A 23,039-nucleotide genomic window follows, 5' to 3' on the forward strand; every position below is an offset into this window, starting at 1 on the left:
TCTCCTCCTTCGTCACAGCCAGTCAGGCCACGCCTCCTCGTCCACTCCTTCGCCCCGCCCCTCGACATCCCCCCCTGGGCCTGGGCTGATGCAACGCTCATCTTTATAAAAGGCTGCGTCCTCTCTTCCCCTCCTCCAGAACACTCTTCCTCCGAGCGCGCATCTCATCCGGGAATTCGTTTAAAACTTAAATCTATTTTCTTTATATTCTATAGATCGATTTATTCTAGAAGCACTTTTTTCTTTCCTTCTGTTGCATATACTGCTTCAGTGTTTCTGAATAAATACCGAATGAACACATCGATCCGTTCCTTTTTTTTATTTGGTATATTCACCCTAAAATACACAAACGGGAATCCTTCGGTTTTTTGTGAGGAACATCCGGAGTTTATCTGCTTCTCTTCTCCTTTTTTTGTCGAGAGGATTTTACCGGCATCCTGTCCCACCACACCTTCATGAGGTAAGAAAGCCGGCATTTTGTCCACAACAAACAGTCAGAAACAGCCTGATGGTTGTAAGAAAATAAGACAATCTGATATTGTTATTTTCCATTTGTATATAATCACAAATGATTTGAATGTTTGATCTCAAACATTTTTACAAGTAGATGCGTTGGCAACTCTTTTTTGTTTTTTGTTGTTGTTTTTTTTGGGGGGGGGGGGGGGGGCGACTCCATTTTTAAAGTATTTACTGACTCGTGAAATGCGTGGAAGTAGAAAATGTCGTTTCTGAGCGGCCCGAGGCGTTTTGTTTTTTTACCTCGTCAGTCTTGTAAATAAATAATGGAACGGCTGCGTGTCCGTGACGCTGCAGTGCGGGGCCCGCGTCGAGGCGCGGGCCCGGGCGCGTAAAGCGGCCCCCGTGTTCATCCACACAAGCCCCTGCGCCAAACGGAGCGCCCCCACGCGCAGAAAGAGACAACACGTGCCATTGTTTCCATCTGAGCCACGCACGCACGCATTCGTGTCGTGAAGCGCGCCTCTGTGTGTTTGAACAGGAGCGCGCTTCACAGGCCATTCAAACAATAGAATAAAACAAATAGACAATATTAATACGTCACTAATAAACGTCACCCCGTCCAGCTTTATGAAAATATAAAATAATGTTTTCACGAGGAAAAGATCATGAAATATTTGTGAGGTCGTTCCAGGACGTGCGCGCAAAGTCATCCACGCGCACTGCGGCTTCATGGCGAGGTTGAGGTGAATTCGGCGCGGCGTGGAAGCTGGTCTGGTATTTTTCCACTGCCGGTGCGTCACCCCCCCCCCCCCGCCCCCCTCCATAGAACAGTCACGTGGGCTGGGATTGGGCCGGGCGATGCGGTGCGCGCCAGACCACAATAATATTGATTATTGATGATGATGATGAATATATTTATTAGATAGAATGTTAGAGTACAAGTACAGTCACACAGTAGCATGTATTACAGTACAAATAAGACCATTTGCTGTCATTAGTATTCCCTGCCGCATGTTTTATATATATGTATATACATATATGTATATATATGTATATGTACATATATTCCTATATATTTTCCGTACATACACTGCTGTATTATTGCATATACATGTCCAATAAAAACGGACACGTGGAGGACGTTTTTTTTATACGTTTTATTTCTCCCAGAATGAAACCCGCCTCCAAAACCGAGATGAGCCAATTCAACGTGTCTCCTGAAGAGGACAGCAGCAGCACCAACAGCACCGACGACGCCTGCCAGGACTGTCCCAAGAAGCTCCCGCTGAATGGGTGCGTCTTTAAACGCGTCTCCGGGACGGACAGCGTGCACGCCTAGGGTTTAAACGCGTCTCTGGGACGGACAGCGTGCACGCCTCCGGTTTAAACGCGTCTCAGGGACAGACAGCGTGCACGTCTCCGGTTTAAACGCGTCTCAGGGACAGACGTGCACGCCTCCGGTTTAAACGCGTCTCAGGGACAGACAGCGTGCACGTCTCCGGTTTAAACGCGTCTCAGGGACAGACGTGCACGCCTCCGTTTTAAACGCGTCTCAGGGACAGACGTGCACGCCTCAGGTTTAAACGTGTCTCAGGGACAGACGTGCACGTCTCCGGTTTAAACGTGTCTCAGGGACAGACAGCGTGCACGTCTCCGGTTTAAACGCGTCTCAAGGACAGACAGCGTGCACGTCTCCGGTTTAAACGCGTCTCAGGGACAGACGTGCACGCCTCCGTTTTAAACGCGTCTCAGGGACAGACGTGCACGCCTCCGGTTTAAACGCGTCTAAGGGACAGGCGTGCACGCCTCAGGTTTAAACGTGTCTCAGGGACAGACGTGCACGCCTCCGTTTTAAACGCGTCTCAGGGACAGGCGTGCACGCCTCCAGTTAAAAGTGTCTCAGGGACAGACGTGCACGCCTCCGGTTTAAATGCGTCTCCGGGACAGACAGCGTGCACGCCTCCGTTTTAAACGCGTCTCAGGGACAGACGTGCACGCCTCCGTGCACGTCTCTCCAACGCTTCCTCTCTCTCTTTTAGCCGATACTCTGACATCGAGGCCGAGAGCCAAAACTTTCTCCCCGACAGCAACTTGGGCAAGAAGAAGTACGATGCTGAATACGTGAGCGCTGTTCTAGTCTCTGCTTACGTTTCTCTCTATTTGTATCTTTTCACAATTTACTAAGCATGATACCCCCCCCCCACAGCACCAGGGCAACGCTTCCTTCGGCATGTCTGTCTTCAACCTGGGCAACGCCATCATGGGCAGCGGCATCCTGGGCCTGTCCTACGCCATGGCGAACACCGGCATCGCCCTATTTGTGTAAGTAAAGGTAACGCGAGCATCGAACCCACAACCACAGACACGGTCACACGTTCAGCCGAGGTTCCGTCAAGGTTACGGGCCGAGAGTTTACAAAAAGGCATCGCTGGAGTTCAGCTACTCGCTATCGGGGGGGCTTCCCACGATGCATCCAGACCAGAGCCCCCCCCCCCCCTTTGGGAATGTCCTGATGGACCCGCCCACCGTCCGGCTGCCCCTCCCATCCCAGCGTTCCCTCGGTAACAGTCCTCCCTTGTCTTCTGTTTACAGGATTCTCCTTGCGGCCGTCGCCGTTTTCTCCTTGTACTCCGTCCACTTGTTGCTAAAGACGGCCAATGAAGGAGGTGAGTCTCCAGACGGTGGTGCCCCCGCCCCCCCCAGCAGCGTCTCTGACGGTGCTTTCCTCCGTTCAGGTGCGCTGGTGTACGAGCAGCTGGGCTACAAAGCTTTCGGGATGCCGGGGAAGCTCGCCGCTTCCTGCTCCATCACCATGCAGAACATTGGAGGTGACTGAGACGCTGCTATTGTGATGCTAACGCTAAGGCGCCGCCCACTGCGGAGCCGTGTCCAGTAAAGTCTCGAGTCATTTTCCGAGCTCACGCCGAGTCAGCCTCTTCCCTAAATAACAGTCATTCCGAGGGCGGCTTTCCTTCGTGGCTTATTTTAACTGTGAAATGTACTTAATTGCAGTTTTTTGTCTTCGCAGCGATGTCCAGCTACCTCTACATCGTCAAATACGAACTCCCCATCGTCATCCAGGCCTTTGTGGGAAGCACCGACGGGTGAGTCTCTGGCCATTCCCAGGCCGCCGGAGTAATTCATCAAACGTGAAGAAAGCACATTTTAAACCGCTTAAATGAGAACAAAAACGCGTTTAAGGCCCCCAAAGGTCGGACGTAGGGACATTTTAAAGGGACGGACAGTCCTCAGGCGCCCCGAGCATCCTTTGGATGATGCCCCCCCCCCCAGGCGAAGGATGAGCTCACTGCACTTCAAGTTTAAAACATTGATGCGCTGCGTTGTTAAACCTGCGGGCGATGCCGCTGAGAAGCCGATGAGGAAGTTTGTTTAAATGTTACACCTCGTACCTGTTGCCGGGTAGCCCCAACCCCCCCCCCCCCCCCCTCCTGCTGGACTTCACCTGAAGGCCGTACAACCGTTTAACAACGCAGCGCATCAATGTTTTAAACTTGAAGTGCAGTGAGCTCATCCAACATGTTGCCAGCGAGCGCGAGCAATGACCACGACGGGGCGGAACCCGACGCGGGTTCGATTCGGGACAGGGACGTATTGTGAAATCGTCTGATTGGGGGGGGGGGGGGGCGCTGCCGCGGGGGCGTTTTAACGAGGGCAACATGAAGAGAGCGAAATGTTCCACGCGGCTGGACGTCCTGCAGAAGCGGGTTTTGTATCCTGGAGAAGGATAAATCGTCCGTTGTGCGATTATGCTTCGGTAATGGCTGTTTCAGGAGGAACTCTGACACGCCGTGTGCGTGTGTGTGTGTGTGTGTGTGTGTGTGTGTGTGTGCGTGCGTGTGTGTGTGTGTGTGCGCGTGTTTCAGGGAATGGTACACGAACGGAGACTACCTGGTGCTGCTGGTGTCGTTCACCATCATCCTGCCGCTGTCACTGCTCAGGAACTTGGGTAAGCAGAGTCGCGCATAAAGGCGGGGCTAAAAGTAATTTAAGCTAGAGCCCTGACCCCAGGCCTGTGTTTGGCTCCGCCCACCAGGTTACCTCGGTTACACCAGCGGTCTGTCCCTGCTGTGTATGGTGTTCTTTCTGATAGTGGTGAGTAGCAAAGCCATGTCCTCACACACACACACACAGTGCACGAAGGGGATTGTAGTCTTTCTCTGGAGTCCCCTCCCCCGCAGTGAGATTTCTTTCATAATTAGCCACAGCTATAAACACTTTTTTACGGTTGATTACACTCATTCGGTTTTATCTCTTATCTAAATGACTTTCAAAGTAAACGGAAGAAGAAAAAACGGTTTCCTCAAACCTGCCGTCCGTCTTCCAGGTGATCATCAAGAAGTTCCAGGTCCCGTGCCCTCTGCCCGAGGACGCCGGCGCTCTGAACGAGACCGCGGTCAAGGCGCCGAACGCCACCGCCGCCCACCTGAACGCCACCGCCGTGGATTACAGCGAGGACGCTTGCACGCCCAAATACTTCGTCTTCAACTCTCAGGTGGGCGGCGAACATTCGAAGCATGAGACACGAAGTCGCTGCGTCCTGCGCAGCGCGCCGTTACGGTTTCTTTCCTCTTCCAGACCGTCTACGCCGTTCCCATCATTACCTTCGCCTTCGTGTGCCACCCGGCCATCCTGCCCATGTACGAGGAGCTCAAAGGGTGAGTGCGTCCGTTTCAGCGTCCGTTTCAGCGCGCGGCCTTCGCCCCGCCGTTTCACACGAGCATCTGAACCAAACGTCTCCTCTTCCGCCCCGACAGTCGATCCCGCAGGCGGATGCAGGGCGTCGCCAACGTGTCCTTCCTGGCCATGTTCCTCATGTACCTCCTGGCCGCCCTCTTCGGATATCTGACCTTCAACGGTGAGTCCAGACGAGCGTCGGCGTTCGAGGTCGTGTGTTACGACGCGTGCGCTCAGACGTGTGTCCCGTTACGCAACGCTGTGAAAACACGCAGCTGATGCAGAACGCCGCCTCGTCCGTGTCCTCCACATCGGAGAGATTACGCAACATGTTGCCAGCGAGCGCGAGCAATGACCACGACGGGGCGGAACCCGACGCGGGTTCGATTCGGGACAGGGACATATTGTGAAATCGTCTGATTGGGGGGGGGGGGGGGGGGCGCTGCCGCGGGGGCGTTTTAACGAGGGCAACATGAAGAGAGCGAAATGTTCCACGCGGCTGGACGTCCTGCAGAAGCGGGTTTTGCTAAAGCCAGTCACTTTAGAGCGCTCCTGTTGCCATGGGAACGTAAATAAGAGAATAAAAGCTGTTAGCTTTTAGCGTTGCGCTTTGCTAACGCGTCCTGGTGAGCTGCCACCTTCATCTGAAGCCGCTCCTCGCACGTTTCCTCGCGCAGGACGGATCGTCTTCCAGCTCGCGGCCCCCCCGTTTGACGCCTTTCGTGAACCGTCCTCGACGCCGTTGCGTGTCTCGAGGTCACGCAACGCTGTTCCACCTACGTTGCACATATTAATTGCCTTAGTAATTTATTGTAATTTATGTAATCTATTGTCATTCATTGTCATTTTGCATCAGTGGGGTAATTTATTTTAGATTAATTGTTAGTTTGCACTGGCGGTGTAAAATCATTTTATTTTTATTTTTCTAATGTTACGTTGCATCAATTGAGTTATTGAATATTGGTTTTATTTTTATTTGTATTGTTAAATTTGTATTGTTAAGTGTGGATGATTTATGTACGAAGGACTTTCAACGGAAACAAGACCGCAAGGGCTTTTTTGAAATGCTCCTCTTAGACAGGATGTTTGACTGTACTTGTACTGTAATACATGCTACTGTGTGACTGTACTTGTACTCTAACATTCTATCTAATAAATATATTCATTCATTCATTCTTTCCCTCCAGCTCACGTCGAGCCCGAACTGCTGCACACCTACTCCAAGATCTACAAGTCGGACGTGGTCCTGCTCATCGTCCGCCTGGCCGTGCTGACCGCCGTCACCCTGACCGTCCCCGTCGTTCTTTTCCCCGTAAGTTTCCAACCGACAAGGATCATTTGAAAACTGTCCTCGCCAAAAGTTCAATTTCCTCACGCCGCCGCCCTTCTTAGATCCGCACCTCCGTCAACCAGCTCCTGTGTGCGTCTAAAGAGTTCAGCTGGATCCGCCACACCCTCATCACCGTGGTCCTGCTGGTCGGGACCAACGCGCTGGTCATCTTCGTCCCCACCATCAGGGACATCTTTGGATTTATCGGTGCGTCTCCGTGCTTCTGGAAATGTCCTAAAAAGCGTTTGCAAACAGCGTCCAGCTGAGATGTGCCATTTTGAATCCTCGCAGGAGCCTCTGCCGCCGCCATGCTCATCTTCATCCTGCCCTCGGCCTTCTACATCAAGCTGGTCAAGAAGGAGTCCATGAAGTCGGTGCAGAAGATCGGGGTGAGCGTCGCTGTGAAACCTGTTGGTAGAGCATTTGTCGGATGTCCAGGAAACCGTCGGCGTGACGCGACTTGATCCCCTCGAAGCAGATCAAAGCAGATCAAAGCATTTTGAACAACGCGATTCCCGGCTGCAGCGTCTCGCGCGTTTCCTCCCTGAACTTGTTCTCCTCTCCAGGCCACCCTCTTCCTGTCGTGCGGCTTCGTGGTGATGACCGGCAGCATGACGCTCATCATCCTGGACTGGGTCCACAACGCCTCCGTGACGCATGACGACGGACACTAGAGGGCGTCCTCTGCTGCTGGGCTCGTCCAACGGGAGAGGACGACTCTCAGGACTGGACCCGCCTACAAACATGAACATTGTAAAAGAAGAGACACGCGAGAAGCCGCTCGCCGCTGACCTCCCGAGCAGCCGCCCACGCCATTCCGAGAGAATGTATTCAAACTGTGTACAGTATGCCGTTATATTTTACTGGGTTCTCTCGCTTTTATTCTGGATGTTCTTTTGTCGTTACGGTACAGCTGAAAACACGATTAGCCTCAGATCAGAGCTGGCAGAGCCTCGGAATTCTGAATGCAGCTTTGCGCTCAGGTACGCGCTCAGGTACGCGTTCATGTACCCGCTCCTGTAAGTGCTCATGTACGCGTTCATGTATGCGCTCAAGGACACGTTCATGTACGTGCTCATGTACTCGTTCATGAGCGCGTTCGTGTATGCGCTCATGTACGCGTTCATGTACCCGCTCGTGTACGAAACGCTCGCGTGTTAAGGTCACCGACAACAAATCCTGCTGAGAAAACTCTGTGTCTCTCGTGAAGTTGGACGAAGATGCAACAGACCTGACATTTTATTTTTCCTTTAAATTCGTTTTCTCCTCTTTTTATTTTTCTCTCTCTCACTTTGCCAAAAACGTGTTTGAAGCGTCTTTGCGTGTTTGAGTACTGAACTGTCCGTTTTCACGGGCGAGGCGTGAATTCAGGACGGTGTCGGCGCCGTCTGTAAAACAAATCGACATTACTTCACCCAACACTGGGAGCTGCAGAACCCCCCCCCCCAATGCAGTTAATCTGATTGACCTGCTGAAGATCCTGTTGGCATGGCGACGGAGCCTCCAGGAAACCTCGCTTTTTTTTACGGCACAATACTTTGAATTACACCAAGTGGTCGTGATAAACCTGGTAAACTTGCAAAAACAAAAACGGCTTGCTCCGACCCATGACCCAACCCACCCAAACGAGAATCGGCATCTGCCACAACGTTTGATGTGTTTTTATTTGATGTACAGATGTGCAGTTTTCTGGTTTCAAATGTTTCACACTGAAGAACCCGGGCCGGGTCGCGAACCTGTCGCCGCCGACAGAGCACTGTGCTTCCAACAATAACTTAAACACCATACTATTATTGTCCAACATCTATTTATGGAAGGTCGTCAAATCAATGTAATTTAAACTATTTTACTATATTTATATAATATTGTATCTGTATATATGTTTTGAGTTCAACTGTATATACGTGCTTTGTTGGAATGTTTTTCCTTTATGATGCATTAGAGGTAAAACGGAACGCCGACCCGGCGGGCCGTCTCTGTCCTGCTGAGCTGGTTCTGTGAATACTGCGTTACACGCGGATGCTTTCGGTACAGCGGCTGAAGCCTCGTTTCCTTCTGTCGCCCAGAAACACGGAACCGGATCACCGAAGCGTTCTTTACGCGCATGTTGGTCGGAGATCGCTCGCCCTCGGGGTCGAAGGGGCACCGCCACCGATGTGTCGCTCTTGTTTCAGTGAAACACACTTATGTATATCCTGTATATAATGATCGATGAAAATAGATAATAAAAGATCTACATCCTGGAGTGTTCGTGTTATTTGAGCAGAGCTTGTGAATATTTTAAATATTTTAAAAAGCGTCAGTTTCGAAGGGAATGTTGTTTAATTTCCTCGTGAAGAAATAGATTTAAGAGAATAAATGAAAACTCGCTTTTTCTTTGCAACATTAATCGATGTGAACACGTTTGAATTGAAGAAGGATAAATATTGATTAATTTGACAGCACTGCCCCCTAGTGGACAAAACGCCAGCGTCCTGGGGACATGTTCAGCATGTTTTAATCCCAGACAGTTCATAAATCGATAAAAACAATAATGATCATTTGTATTCAGATTCAGATCCATCAAGCTGGAAAACCAGGGAGGTTCGAGTTCCCTTTAAAACGACATTTAACATTTGCTGTGACGAGAGATTTAGATTTACACAGGACATGCATGTTCAACATTACAGCCTTGCTCTGATCGGAATAAAAAATGCTTCATGTACACACCCAAACCGGATTAGTCTGACCCAATCAAGCTCGATCCGATCAAGATTCTATCCCGATCGAGAGGGGTGCTTTATTGATGATCCGATCCGGGCGCATGAAAACACTTATTCCGATGTTTCGGTCCTAGCCGTCCTTACTGCGCATGTCTGTGACGTCAGCTATACGCGCTTCTGCTATTCGCGGAAGCTAGTTGAAGCAGAGCGAGCTAAATACAGAACCGGTCAATATCTGAGACAAACACGTTTCCGGAGACATTAAAGGAGGAAACTAAAAGCGCAAACGGGGAAAACGCACGAAATAGCGCTGACGTTTCAAGCAGAAAGGGGGCGGGGCCATGTTTTGTTTACAACGGAAGTCGCTACGGCTTCTTCTTCCTCTATTTCCGGTATATTTGGTAGAAATTGCGCATGTCAAAATATTTTTTCCACCGAAAGTGCGATGCAGGAACACGCAAGTCCTAATCGGATCAATATTTTTAGGGTCCATGAACACAGTGCATCCGATCACATTTTTACTCCGACCTCTGATCGGATTAAATAAACGTTGTCCATGTAAACGCAGCCAGTGTGCGTCTGTCGTCGAGATGGGATTCCACAACGTGATTACACGTCGACACCACTAGGAGCGCACCACTTTTAGTTTGCTGTTGTTTTGATCCAGCGCTGATATCTAGACTGTTCTGATCTGCTCATTATATAAATGTCTTCATCTTAACCCACGTTCCCCTCATTGACTACGAACCCACTCCGGAGAACAAGAACCGGGAGAGCGTTTGGTAGAACCCTACAGGGTTCCTCGGTTTCAAGGGTTGGAGGTTGACTTGGTCTTGGACCATTGTCTTCTCGGACTGTCCCACTGACTCCGTTGTGTCGTCAGGCCGATGAGTGCAGGTCGTCCTCGAGTCTGTCCTCGGGACACGCTGCATCCTTCTGCTCCTCCATGCTTCACAGCAGCATCGTGCACGTCTCGAAGGCGGTTTTAGGCTCATCACTCAGAAGCAGCGATGGACTTCCTCTGGCGAGCGGGCCACGACCCAACATCCAACACGGAACGGGCTTCCTCCGGCGAGCGGGCCACGACCCAACGAGGTCACGCAGCTTTAAGGACCGGTACCGTTTCCCGTGCTCGAGCAGAGTCCAGCCATCGGGACTTTAACATTCACTCTTCCGATTACCGATCAAATCAAAGGTTGACACAGGAAAATAAAAAATCAGACACTATCGCACGGCTGCTCTTTCAAACTGCGCCACCTTTTGTACAGATACTCGTTCCCCCTGTAAATACTTCTGCTGTACATACTTAACAGTATTCTAGTTGATATTTCCCAATACCAGGCCAGAAACAACGATAACGATAACGGAAAGACGTCCTGCTTCAAGAGACAAAAAAACGCAGCCGAGCCAGAAGCACCTCATTTATTCCACTACTCTGAATACTTTGAAACAAACTGCCATCTTTAACTCATTCGGGGGGGGGTGGGGGTGGAGGGGGGGGGGCTGACCTAGGACATTAGCGTCTCCTTAACCAATCACACTCATCGGATTCTCCCCGGCCACAGAGACTAACAGAAAGGCAACGTATTATTTTATAAACAAGAATTTTGTCTGACACATTATATATCTCTTGTAAAAACCAGACTGAGATTATTTAATAAGCCGTATGAGCAGGATGCCAAATAGTAGACTTTATATGACCTATGGTCACACACACCCCCCCACCCCCCCCCCCCCACACACACACACACACACGCATTACAGTAGTTCCCAAGTGTTACCTATGCAAAATAAAGGGCTCTTGCATTACAATTTCTGATTGGGTAATTATTTTTCTAACAAAATATGAAAATCTATAGAAAACAATTTGCCTCCAATAAAAGGTACATATCAAAAATGAAAATGTTGGCTCTCCGATGTCATTCAGTCCGGAAAACTACTTCCAGCTGAAGGAAATTGCACTTGAGCAGCCGAACGAGTCCATGATGGCAGCGCCCGGGCCGCAGCCAGACGAGTCACTTCTTGCGGGCGTGTTTGTATTTGTCCACGTAGGCCTTCACCAGATTGGCCACCTTACTGGAGTTCACCTCGCCACTCTTGCTGTGACAGACCTGGAAGGAAAAGGGACAACAAAGGTCGAACAAAACGCTCAAGCAAGCACGAGGTGCGATCCAGAAAACGAATGCGGGTCGTTTCTGCGTCTGAAACGTCTCACCAATCAACGAACGCTTTCCTCCGAGTCTAAACGTGCAGCAGGACGACGGAATGAAATACTTTAGACTAATGGCAGCAGCCGCCCGGCTCTCACTGGACTTCCTTCACAGCCTTTAATGATCCTGCCCATCGTCCGCTTCTTCGTCTCAGCATCAGGGCCAACCAGAAGTTAGTTAGCTGACCAGGCTCAACTAGCTGGCTAACTACAGCTGATAACATTAACTCGCTAGCATAATTTCTGCCAACAAAATTAACCGTCTCCGGCTAGAAATCTGGACACAACGGCGTAGCGGATGGTGCCGTCTCCGCCCAGCAACCAGGTTCTGGGTTCGATTCCTTTGCATGTTCTCCCCGTGCCTGCGTGGGTTTTCTCCGGCTTCCTTTCACCTCCAAAAACACGCAAATTAGCTGAATTGGTCTACGACACCAAATTGTCCGAGTGTTTGTATAACTCATCCGTCTTCCATGTGCCCCACAATGTTCTGGCATCTCATCCAAGGTGGCTAATGCGGCTGTAGATGACACGATGGCTAGAAATGTGTTTCCCGCCCAAAGGTTCTGGTCAGAATCTTAAATTTAGTCTTTGTCTGCAAGTTGTGTGTTTGGTCTCCGAGAACACAAAGCTTGGGAAAGGCTCAGAGCACAATCTACTAGCGCGGCTGCGGCTTAATCTACTAGCGCGGCTGCGGTTTAATCTACCAGCGCGGCTGCGGTTTAATCTAGTAGCGTGGCTGCGGTTTAACCTACTAGCGCGGCTGCGGTTTGATCTACTAGCGCGGCTGCGGTTTAATCTACTAGCGCGGCTGCGGTTTAATCTACTAGCGCGGCTGCGGTTTAATCTACAAGTGCGGCTGCAGTTTAATCTACTAGCGCGGCTGCGGTTTAATCTACTAGCGTGGCTGCGGTTTAATCTACTAGCGTGGCTGCGGTTTAATCTACTAGCGCGGCTGCGGTTTAATCTACTAGCGCGGCTGCGGTTTAATCTAGTAGCGCGGCTGCGGTTTAATCTAGTAGCGCGGCTGCGGTTTAATCTAGTAGCGCGGCTGCGGTTTAATCTAGTAGCGCGGCTGCGGTTTAATCTACTAGCGCGGCTGCGGTTTAATCTACTAGCGCGGCTGCGGTTTAATCTACTAGCGCGGCTGCGGTTTAATCTACTAGCGTGGCTGCGGTTTAATCTACTAGTGCGGCTGCGGTTTACCTTCTCTACTGCTTTACGAACAATCTGTTTGTACTCCTCCTTGGTGATTTCCTGCCTTTGGTAGAAAGGTTTCATGGCCATCTTCACTTCATTTATAGCTTTCTCCTGAATCTGATGTTTCTGAAGCAGAGGGAGGAAGTTAAACATTACTCTAAATAAAACTGAGCGAGCCGACGGGACGGCGAGGCTGCTGGAAGGGCACCTTCTCTTTTTTGGAGCTGTCAGCTTGAGCCTTGTTGTGATGGCCGGGTTGAGTAGTGGACGACGGGAGCACTTGATTGGGTGCCAGCTGGCCCTGGGTTGCCACGGCAACACCAGCTTTGGTTGTTGTGGGGAGAAGGACAGCTTTCCCATAACCCACCATTGTAGTCGACATCTAGGGGAAATCGATACATTATAGCAACGGAGGCTGGAATGCACGCATTACACAGCTAGCCGTCGTCTCACGGCCCCCGTGGTTCCGACACACCGGAACGTGCACCAACAGAGCGCACGTTCCTCAGCGCAACACACTTACGGTGATTCAACGTGGGCCGACCCGCGACCGTCTGCATTTAGCATATACCTGCGTTGTGTATCCATCGGACTGAGCTGCTGCCGTCTGGCTGCCTTGCTGCAGGGGTGGAGGCGGTGGGGGGGGTGGAGGCAGGACCTGAGCACCGACAGCGGGTACCTGGAGGAGGGGTACAGCAGGGTGAAGGTGCACAGGGCCCTGAGGAGGCAAGCCGTACGCCGCCGCGGGCTGCAAGCTGACAGGCAGGGCTCCGCGGGGGCCCTGCATGGGGTAGGGATGGTGAAGAACATTCAGCTGAGGAGGAATCAAGCTCATCACTGGCACAGCAGCGTTACCCGGGGCCGCTTGGGGAGGAGGCTCACTTTTGAGATCTGTAGGGCACGAAACGCAGAAATTAAGAGTCTGTCTGGAATAAACACATTTTAATCCTCTGTGAAAACCACTAAAAGGACTCCAAGTAGTTCACGCAGCGCGCCGGAGGGCCGAGCACCTTCCGTCCTCGTCTCCTCACGCCTCCCGTGGGGCGTTTCCATTACTGACGGGACTTTGGCCGTATGTGTGAGTATTCCTCATCAGTGACGGGTCCAAAGAAAGCGAGTGGTGACAAGGAAACGCGCATGAGATTATTATTTTCCGGACTATAATTCACACTTTTTTTTTTTTTTTTCCACAGTTTGGCTCGTCCTGCGACTTTTCCTCAGGTGCGACTCGTGCATATTAAAATATGTACAGTAAACCCTAAGATAGCCGCGGTTCCAACCGAAGTATCCGCTCAAATGTTTTCAGCATTCCTCTCTGAATAATTCAGATCTGAAACGATCGACGCTTCCTGGAAGAATCTGTGGACTGAAGCGCTCGGCGAGAGGCTCGTTCCCTAAACATTCAGAGCGCAGCCCGTCTCCATATGTTCTTCCCAGCAATTTAATAAAATGGACTAAATATAGCCACGTTTTTAATACTCAATCAGCGCCCGCATGAAACAATGAGAGCCCTCGAGCGTGACCTTTTGAAAGCAGGCCACATGAAAGTCCTCTGAAAGGTCGGCGTCCGGCTCCTAGAGGCCGTGACGCTAGCCTGCCCAGCCGGATCAGCGCTGCTTTACGGTTTGATGTTCGCTCTGTAGCGATCGATATCTGAAGAACCTTTCATTGTTTCTGTGTGAAGGACACGCACGAGGCTGTCGTCACGCTGCTTGTGTAGCTTCGCTAAAGCGGCACAGAGCGGGTTTCTCTACCGACAGTGAAGCGGAACATTGGTTTTTGGGGTTACGGGCTATTTTCGGGGTGACCTGCTGCTGCTGCTGCCGGCTGCTGCTCCTCGTCTTGGCGGTTCCAGCTGCCCGACGCCCCTCGCTCCCTCTTGGAGTAATAATCTTGAACGTCTGCAGGTAGTGTCCTCCTAACCGCCCAGCTGGATGCCGACGACCAGCCTGACCGGTCAACCATCGAGTCTCCCGGTTCGGACTCTTTCCTCCGGCCACCGGCCCGGTTTTCGTTGAAGCGGCTGTAGGCGTCGTTCCCTGAATGGTTACCTGTACCTGAGAATAGGTTTCTGGCTTGCCAGCGGTTGTCTGATGCTTCGTCCTGCTGATTGTAGAAGCTACGATTATTGCCCACACGGCCTCGCTCTGACCCTCCGGGCCCCCCGTGGCCCCCGCGGGCCCGCGGCTCTCCCCATCGTGAGCCGCCGCTGGAGTCCCGTGTCCGGTTCTCAGCTTCCCGACTCTTTTCTATGACCCAGTCGGGGTTCTCCGACCAACCCTGCCGCTCAGGAGAACTCTCTGCAGGCACGCCATTTTCAAAGCGTCCAGCGCCCCGATGGCTCTTTCGCCCCTCACCGACAGACCCGCTACCCTTCCCAGCCCCCCAGCCCGCTCTGCGCTCCCTCCACTGCGGTGACTGTTCTCTGGAGGGTGGCCGCTCAGGGGTCGGGCCTCGTCTGTGGGACCTTGTTCTGGATGGTGACCTTGACCGGGACCTCGAACGACTCCTGGATCGGCGTCTCCTCCTCTCACGACTGTGTTCTCTTCTGGAATAGTCTCTCTCGCCTTCTCTGTCCTTGTCCCTTTCTCTACTGCGAGTCTGAGGCGGGCGGCTCGAGCGAGGGCTGCCGTTACGTTCCCTGGACAGCGAGCGCCGGGACGACTCTCTCTTCGGTGACCAAGTAGAAGTTGGAGAGTGAAAGCGAGAGCGGCGCTGCCTCCCGTTCTTCCTCTCCTGGCTGCGCTCTCTGCCCCGCCGCTCATCCTCGGCCACATGGCTGGGAGAAGCAGGATGTTCTGCAGCACCCTCCTCTGGTTGTTCAAGCATAGCAACGTTAGCATTCTCACCGTCGGGTGAGCTGCAGTCCATGGCAACGACTTTAGTGTCATCCGTTGCTTGGCTGTTCCCAGAGTTGTCACCGGTCGGAAGCTCGTCTGAGGCCACCGTCTCCGCGTCAGCGTCCTCAGAGGTTTTCATCTCTGGAACAGCGAAGTCATTCTCAGACGTTCCACCAGAGGGGGGAAGTGCTTGGGGAGAACTTTCACATGATTCAGCTTTCACATCCTTTGAAGATTCTTCACTGATGAATTCTACCGACCCTGCATAAATCTCCACGTTGTCCTCCGGCTCATCACGGTGCTGAGACGAAGGGTTCTCCAGCAGGGTTCTCTGAGCGGGAGGGGGAGGGGGAGGGGGAGGGGGAGAGTCCATGCTCTCGGGCTCCTGCTGTCCAAAAGACAATGGGCTCGTTGTGTCTTCTCCTTCCAGTCCTCGATCATTGTCAGCTTCCAGTCCAGGTTTTGGAGGACAAGACAGGACGTCCTCATTTGGTCTGGTCTCATGTTCATGAGATTGTTCATGAGATTGTTCCTGAGTCCCGTCAGTGACCTGTCCCAAATCATGACTCAAAGGTTCCTGAACAGAGTTCAAACTGTCCTGGTCCGAGTTGTTCAGATCGTGCTCTTCATTAGGGTTGTCTTCTTCATCCACTTCCTCCTCCTCCTCCTCTTCGTCGTCCCCTTTGTCACCCATTTGCTGCTCCTCCTCCTCCTCTTCTTCTTCTTCTTCTTTCTCACTTGGTGCTGGGCTGCTAAATTCTGGAGACTGTTTCTTTCTTGTTTTCCTTTTGCCACTTGCCTTCCGGTTTGTTATCCCTTTACCCTTCTTCTTGGCTAGCGCCTGAGAGGTCTTGTCTGGCTTTGCAGCTTGGCCCATGGATGAGTCGGAGTCCGATGAAGTTGACTGTGGCGTGGACGGGTCCGAAGCAGGAGCTTCCTCCAGGGTTTTACCGTGTCGTCCAGATCGTCTGGGGGGTAGAGACTCAGCATTTTTGGGAGGAGCTTTGGATGCTGAAGCTCGACCACCTCGCTTTTCTCCCCCTTTGGGACATGTGACGGCACAGACGACACTTTGAAACCCTGTGAAGAGAAACATGAAGCGATTTGTGCATTTCCACCAACATTTTTAGACACAACTACCGTGTTTTCCGGACTATAAGTCACACCTTTTATCGTTTGGCTGGCCCTGTGACTTATATATATTAAAATATGCACAGTAAACCCCCAGCTATCCGCGATTCCAACTTTTGTGGAACTTTTACAGATAAATAGAGAAATTCTTGCAATGAAATCTGAAATGATCAGAAGTGACACCGAGGATGAAGAAATCAATGGATTCAGCGACGTAGAATGAGATTGTGAGTTTGGTAGACTTGCGAGCTTGTTGTGCCAATTCAGCCTCGCAGGTCTGAATCCTATTGTGTAGCTGAATTACTGTTAATTTCGATAACACGATAATGCATTGGTTTGTACGGCACTTTTCTATCGACACAGAAACTTACATTGTTAATTCAGTCCATACTGGTACTATGGTCGGGTCAGAACGGTCAGAAGCCGACCCGACCACCGACATTCACTCACGACATCCACACAGGATGAAGTGAAGGGCACAACAACACATGAGCCGGAGACAGGAATCGAACCGCCGATTCCCGCCGACTCCCGTCCTGTCGACGACCCGCCCAACGACCTGTGCCACCGCAGAGTGTTGTTATCGCTTGTTGTGCACGCTACACGCAGCCGAATAATACCGTTAACGGTTAAAATACATTTCCCAAGAAAGTGCGACTTGTTTTTTTTTCTTTCATGACATTGACTAATGTGACTTGTACTCTGGAGCAACGTATAGTCCGGAAAATGCGGTATTTATTTAATACTTTATAGACTCAGCTCCCAATTATTATTTTTTTTTATTGTAGCTCATTTAGATTTCTTATGTCCGTATTTAGACTTCTAATTTTGTGTCTTAAATAGCCACCGCAATTTGTTTCACATGCACATACAGTAGCAGTCAAAAGCTTAGATACAGGAAGTGTCAAAAATCTTCGTAAAAATGCTACTTAATTCTATTACACAATAAGGCTCGATTTGCATTGACAATTTCCAAAACTTATTAAAATTGAGTAACAACCAAATAATTTATTCATTTTTTAATACATACTTTACTTTCACCTTTAAACACCGATCTCTAGAAAATAGTCACATTCTGCGAGTTAAGACTCACCGAACTGACTCAGACCCAAGATGGAACTGGAGGTAAAGGGAGACGAGGAAAGTCCGAACGGAATTGGGCTGCGGTTCCAGCCTGAGGGATTCAAAGGATTCCGCCTGTAAAACCAACGAGAGAAAAGACATTTGGATTGAGAGATATATCCATCCACTTTCTTGTAGTCCACAGCTTCATCCCCTTCCCGGAGCCCATCCCAGCTGAGGATGGGCACAAGGCAGCGTCCATTTCGGACGCTTCGCCAGCACACTGCAGGGCAACGCAAACGACAACCACGTGCACGTGCACACGCACACCTACGGACACTCTGGATTACTCAGATGACCTAAATTGCATGTTTTGGGAGGAAACTGGAGAACCGCAGAAAACTCACGCAGATACAAGAATATAAAAGAGAGAACGGAATCAAGCACAGAACCTTCTTGCTGTGAGGCAACAGCGCCACCCACTGATTATTAAAGATATAATCCAACCAATTTATTCTACGTTGACACACTTCTGCAATTATGTCTTGTGCTACTCTGAATGATTATACTACCAACCCGTTTTAACCACTTATCTGGATGTGGGTCGCGGGGTCAGCAGGGAGTTAAACCACCTTTGAAACAATTATTTATATTCATGGAAATAATTCATATTATGTCGTTTAAACTCACCGTGCTGTTTAATTCCCAAATAATCAATACGCCACCTTTATAAAAAGGTATCGGGGGGAGCTTCATCCACAGATTAGCTTTAAGGGGGTCAAAACTTTTAGTGAGAGCCCCCCCCCCACGGTGCTCTGCTGCTATACGACATCAGATAGAAGGTTTTCATCTCAAGCATGAATCACAGCAACACCACCAAGAGGGGGAAACTGGCATTTCTTTACCTGGCGGCGCCGTCAGCAGGAACTGGAGCAGCAGCTAAAAGCCACTGGTAATCCTGCGCCTGCGGTTTGCACTGTTTGAGCCCGCCGTCGTGCTGTATATCCTCGGTGACCCAAACAGGCTCTCTACTGCAGGAGGATTTAAAAAGAAAGAGAAGACGGATGTTAAGACGGAACTCGATAGAACGCGCTTCGGCACCCGAAGGAAACCGAAGCATCTAAGCTGCAGTTCTAGATTACAACTATTCAAAAGGGAAGCTCGTAATTTCTCATTTCTAAACACCACGTAATGCAAACGTTAAAACACACACACACACACACACACGCGCTGTGATATGAAGCCTGCCTTTGTCTACCCAAACTGGGAAATCCATATTAAACAGACATCACGAGACGACTCCCCTAAAAACAAAATGTGTGTGTTCTCGGGTTGGGCGTAAACTATTCTCCAGCAGCATCCTGAATACAAACATCTCTAAACTGGAGAGGAGAGCCCGAAACAACGACGCCAGCCCAGCGACTAACGGCAAACGGGAAACGGCGTGTCGCCGCAGAATGACTTACACGTCCTGAGTTGATGCGGTTGCTAAGGTGACGAGGGGAGGCCACGTGCAACACTCTGTTCCTCTCACCTGCGCAAAATACATCAAAGAGGATTAGACCAACACGAAGATTGCAAACGAAAACACAAGCAATACGAACGGACCTTTTTTCTGCTGACTGACGAGGAGTCGTCGTCTTTACCTGAAAGACATTTACAGACCGTTGGAAAGGAGCTACAAAGGAACGCAGCGTGCGCTGCAGGCAGAACAGGGCGTGCTCACGTACATTTCCTCACAAGTCCTTTTGCTCTGCCGTCTGCAGCCATCGACGCCTCCCGTCGTCTCAACCGCCTTGATTTACTCCTGGGAGGGGGAAAACGTTTTTCCTGATTATATAGATCTCAAGTATTTTCTTCACTCTTTACTTTCATAGAATTTGGACACTGGTTGTTCTCTTTTTCCACACTTACTGAAGACGGGCTTTGTTTCCGAGGCGTCGACAGCAGCAGCTTTCAGCTCGAGGCTGAGTTACCCGCTTCCTTACAGGAACCTTGGAACGGCAGAAGCACATTTTATTGTGAAGCAAAAAATACGTTGCGTTAAAACCGCAACCCCAAAAATCAATTTGCTTAAAAGCTCTTCAAACTGATATGAAATACACATTCATGAATTCGTGAACGCTTAGAATCGTTTCATGTACGGAAGCCCCGTGTACAGAGGCGGGCAGCAAACAGCGAGCAGACGTGGCGTCAGAGAGAACGCTGACGTAATCCGTACTGACCTTTACACAGCTACGGCTCTCGTCCCATCTGAAAATGGAAGTGAAAGGTCTTCTATCCACCGGGCAGGAAGGAGTCAACTGCAGCTTTAAAGTAAATCCAACAAAACAAAACTTTATTGATATGCAAGCGTGTGTGCGAGCGTACATTCCGTGCTCAGATCGAGCACCGGCTGCCGCACCTCTGCCCACGTGAGGAGGCATCCGAGGCAGAAGACATGCGAGCAGCTGTCGGGCATGGCGAGCTCGCCTCCGGCAGGGACGCCCAGGCAGATGGGACACCTGTCTGCGTCCTCAGCGTCCGTCCCCTCAGGTGGGCCGTGGCTGCCTAGAGAAAGAGAGGGGACATGGAACGCGGCAGACGGCCATCAGAGAGTGGCTTTATTGTCAGGTCACCGTCTCTACTTCCGTCCACCGTCTTCTAGACTAGACAATCTCAACCGGGTCGCCTGCGGGTGAGACGAGGGGCACACCCCGGATGCGTCGCCAGCTAATTCATTTATTCAAGGAAGGATGACTTCGTAACCGACATGACTAAACCGGTGCAAATCTGCATGCGCAACATTTCGATGAGTTACGCAAATTCAGATGTTTTACGACGCTTTCTTTCTCTGAAATTAGCACGGCGCCTGATTTTTAAGCCTGCCCATCAAAGAAAAAAAATAAAAAATCAGATCAGAATTAAAATTGTAATAATCAACATCCAGACGATCTTCAACTTTTGCAAAGACTAACTACAACTGATGGGTCACAGACACGAAATCATAAATCATGAATGTGTTGTGTCAAGTCTCACCAGGTCCAGGTCCAGTCATGTCCGCCCTGGTCCTGATCACCACTAGACAGACAGGAGGGCAGAAAGTCAGATGCGTTTTAAACACACAGGTGAGGAGCTCAAACGAATCTCACCAGCACCAAACACCCGATGAAGTTCTAAAACCCGTCGTCTTCATCACATTTACGTTCAGCCAGTAACAGCCAGTGGCCTGAATGGACAAGGAGCTCCTGTCCCAGTTCAGACTGCAGCGTTTGATCAAACCACCAGGAATACACGACGGCGACGTATCAAAGACGTGAAGGCGGGAAAAGGGAGCGACATTTGGACAACATATCAGGTATGCGGCCCACGACAGTGTTCGTCCTGTTAGTACGATGAAAACAGGCTTTAAATCTCTGAGAAATGATTTAGGACAAAGACAACAAATACGATCAGCACCAGCGTGACTATTCTGAAAAACCTTCTTTGAACTCGGGGCGTAAGGGTGCATTCCCACTGCGCCAAGAGGACTCGGTTCCTTTGGGAGCAAATTCTTGCATTTATAATTCGTTGAAAGGTCTGCGTTCACACCGCGATTTCATCACGGAACGAACCTTCGGAGCAACGTCGAGTGGCCTAAAGGGGCGCTCGTCGATTGGACAAAGTAGAAGGGGAAGTCCCGCCCTCTCCCATGTTTTTTTTTTTTGAGCGCGCAGTTAACGGTTGCTGCTCATTCACGGAGGGAATCTCTAGTTCTGGCCTAAATCATAAATGTTACACAGCGCTAGTCGTTTTTAAACAAACACAAAGTCGCTGAGGATCCGTAAAGTCTCCGGCTCAGTTCAGAACAACGGAATGAGAAACTATCGCTGCCGATCTGCTGATTCTCCGCTCCGCGCTGGACTGTTAAAGCGCCGCGGAGCTGCGGGGAGAAGTCGAGTCAGTTACCGGTGATAAGTAGCTGATTCTGAACAAAATATTAAAGTATTATAACGCATATTTAGTTAATGAAATCTACACACAGCAGTGCATATTTTGCCACTTATTTTTTTTGGAGCAGCTGGGAGTACTCGCTGTACTTCCTCCTCCGGAGACGCACCGCGTAGCGTCACTACGTACGTCGCTCCGTCCTTCGCTCCGCCGAAAGGGACCGAGACCCTCCTTTCCAGGCGGACTTTTTTGATCCTCTCCAGAGTCCGGAGCCGCGTTCCCACTGGCCCAAACGGAGCGGATTATCCGAGGAAAGGAACTCTGGTCCGTTTAAAAGGGAGCAAACTGCGCAGTGGGAACGCACCCTTAGTTCCAGCGCCCTGAGAAGGAACTTTCAGTATCTGATCAACAAACTGGGATGTTCCATATGGGTGATTGTAAATATGACTTTTACAAACTCTTCACTATAGATCACACGAGCGAATTACAGAATCACGCCTGAACCTCCTCCAGAATTCACCACCACTAATTTACAAATCCATTATTCGGACCACCTCTCAGAGAAACCCTCAAATAAATAACTGCGCGTTTGTTATTGACAGCCTGAGATCAGCTCCGGGACTCCCGCAGAGGCCGACCCGCAACCTGCCTCGACTTCCGCCGCTCCCATTAATCATTAAAGTCAATGATTAGCCTCGGTGACGTAAGGTGTGTGATTAGTAAATACCGTTACCAAACCAACATTAAACTCCACGTGTCACACTAACTTAATACATTTATATCTCACACGCACGCGTCAGCGTGAACTACCGTGCGTGTCGCTAAACGAGCAGCATGTATCGGGGCGCTATTCGTGGAAGCTAACTGTTTTCGGGAGCCAGCACGGCCTTGCGCCTGAAGATACAGAATTAGCAGCAACTTGAACAGTGAAAACACGACGGGGCGATGGTCGCTCTTGATTCGCCGGACAGCTATAACGAGCTCCCCAAAAGCTAAACCATTCTGGTCGTTTTTATCTCGGTGGCAAAGGTCGCTAAACAGCCTCTAATATCAGGCACACATATCCACTGAAGGTCATGAGTTAGCTCGCCATCCGCCTGCGGACTTAGCTTAAAGCTAACTAGCGTCGCTTTTCTGCTTGCTAAATGGCTAGCTGTGCTGAGCTAGCGGGCAAGTGTTGCGGCTCACCTTTCGGGCGCTTCCGTGTGCGATATGCACCAGTAAACGGTTTCACCGGACAATCCCCCGCCGCGGAACAACGACGGAACGCACTACGCGATAATCGTTTCGGCTAAAACCGGAGGGCAGCTTTCAGAAAGTCTCGGCCACATGTCGCGCTCTGCGTTCAAAATGGCGCAGCTAGCGGCGCCAAGCGGAACCGCCGAGCATTACAGAACAAGTCGCGGATTTATTCAACAGTATTTCCCTACGTCAGTAAACCAGCTAATTAAATTGCTATTAACTATGCAGTGTTGAATATTTTAATAGCATAAGTTGGTGTAATA

General features: G+C 50.4%; 3 protein-coding genes across 4 annotated transcripts in view; 2 read left to right on the forward strand and 1 right to left on the reverse strand.

Annotated features, from left to right (window-relative positions):
• LOC137910698 (uncharacterized) overlaps positions 1 to 23,039 on the forward strand; it is a 257,139-nt gene that overhangs the window by 159,957 nt on the left and 74,143 nt on the right. The window lies entirely within an intron of this gene.
• slc38a2 (solute carrier family 38 member 2) lies at positions 1,427 to 8,727 on the forward strand. 2 transcript variants are annotated; one of them, XM_068755094.1, is made up of 15 exons: positions 1,427 to 1,752; positions 2,499 to 2,580; positions 2,666 to 2,781; positions 3,052 to 3,125; positions 3,195 to 3,287; positions 3,488 to 3,563; positions 4,344 to 4,426; positions 4,514 to 4,572; positions 4,805 to 4,972; positions 5,056 to 5,135; positions 5,235 to 5,335; positions 6,342 to 6,466; positions 6,547 to 6,691; positions 6,776 to 6,873; positions 7,051 to 8,727. In XM_068755094.1, the coding sequence occupies exons 1-15, from the start codon at positions 1,484 to 1,486 to the stop codon at positions 7,156 to 7,158; spliced, it is 1,677 nt and encodes a 558-aa protein (XP_068611195.1). In that variant the 5' UTR covers positions 1,427 to 1,483; the 3' UTR covers positions 7,159 to 8,727. The 2 variants fall into 2 exon arrangements, with proteins under 2 accessions (XP_068611195.1, XP_068611194.1); XM_068755093.1 differs by having other exon boundaries at positions 3,052 to 3,287.
• Positions 10,599 to 21,206, reverse strand: scaf11 (SR-related CTD-associated factor 11). The gene is given in 15 exon segments (XM_068755459.1): positions 10,599 to 11,297; positions 12,599 to 12,718; positions 12,801 to 12,974; positions 13,164 to 13,483; positions 14,401 to 16,512; positions 17,657 to 17,760; positions 18,531 to 18,656; positions 19,092 to 19,159; positions 19,234 to 19,271; positions 19,356 to 19,429; positions 19,534 to 19,619; positions 19,851 to 19,928; positions 20,030 to 20,171; positions 20,644 to 20,685; positions 21,196 to 21,206. Coding segments are annotated over 15 exon segments (3,591 nt in total). The 3' UTR covers positions 10,599 to 11,201.

The sequence above is a fragment of the Brachionichthys hirsutus genome, chromosome 22, assembly GCF_040956055.1.
Source record: "Brachionichthys hirsutus isolate HB-005 chromosome 22, CSIRO-AGI_Bhir_v1, whole genome shotgun sequence".
Lineage (NCBI taxonomy): Eukaryota > Metazoa > Chordata > Actinopteri > Lophiiformes > Brachionichthyidae > Brachionichthys > Brachionichthys hirsutus.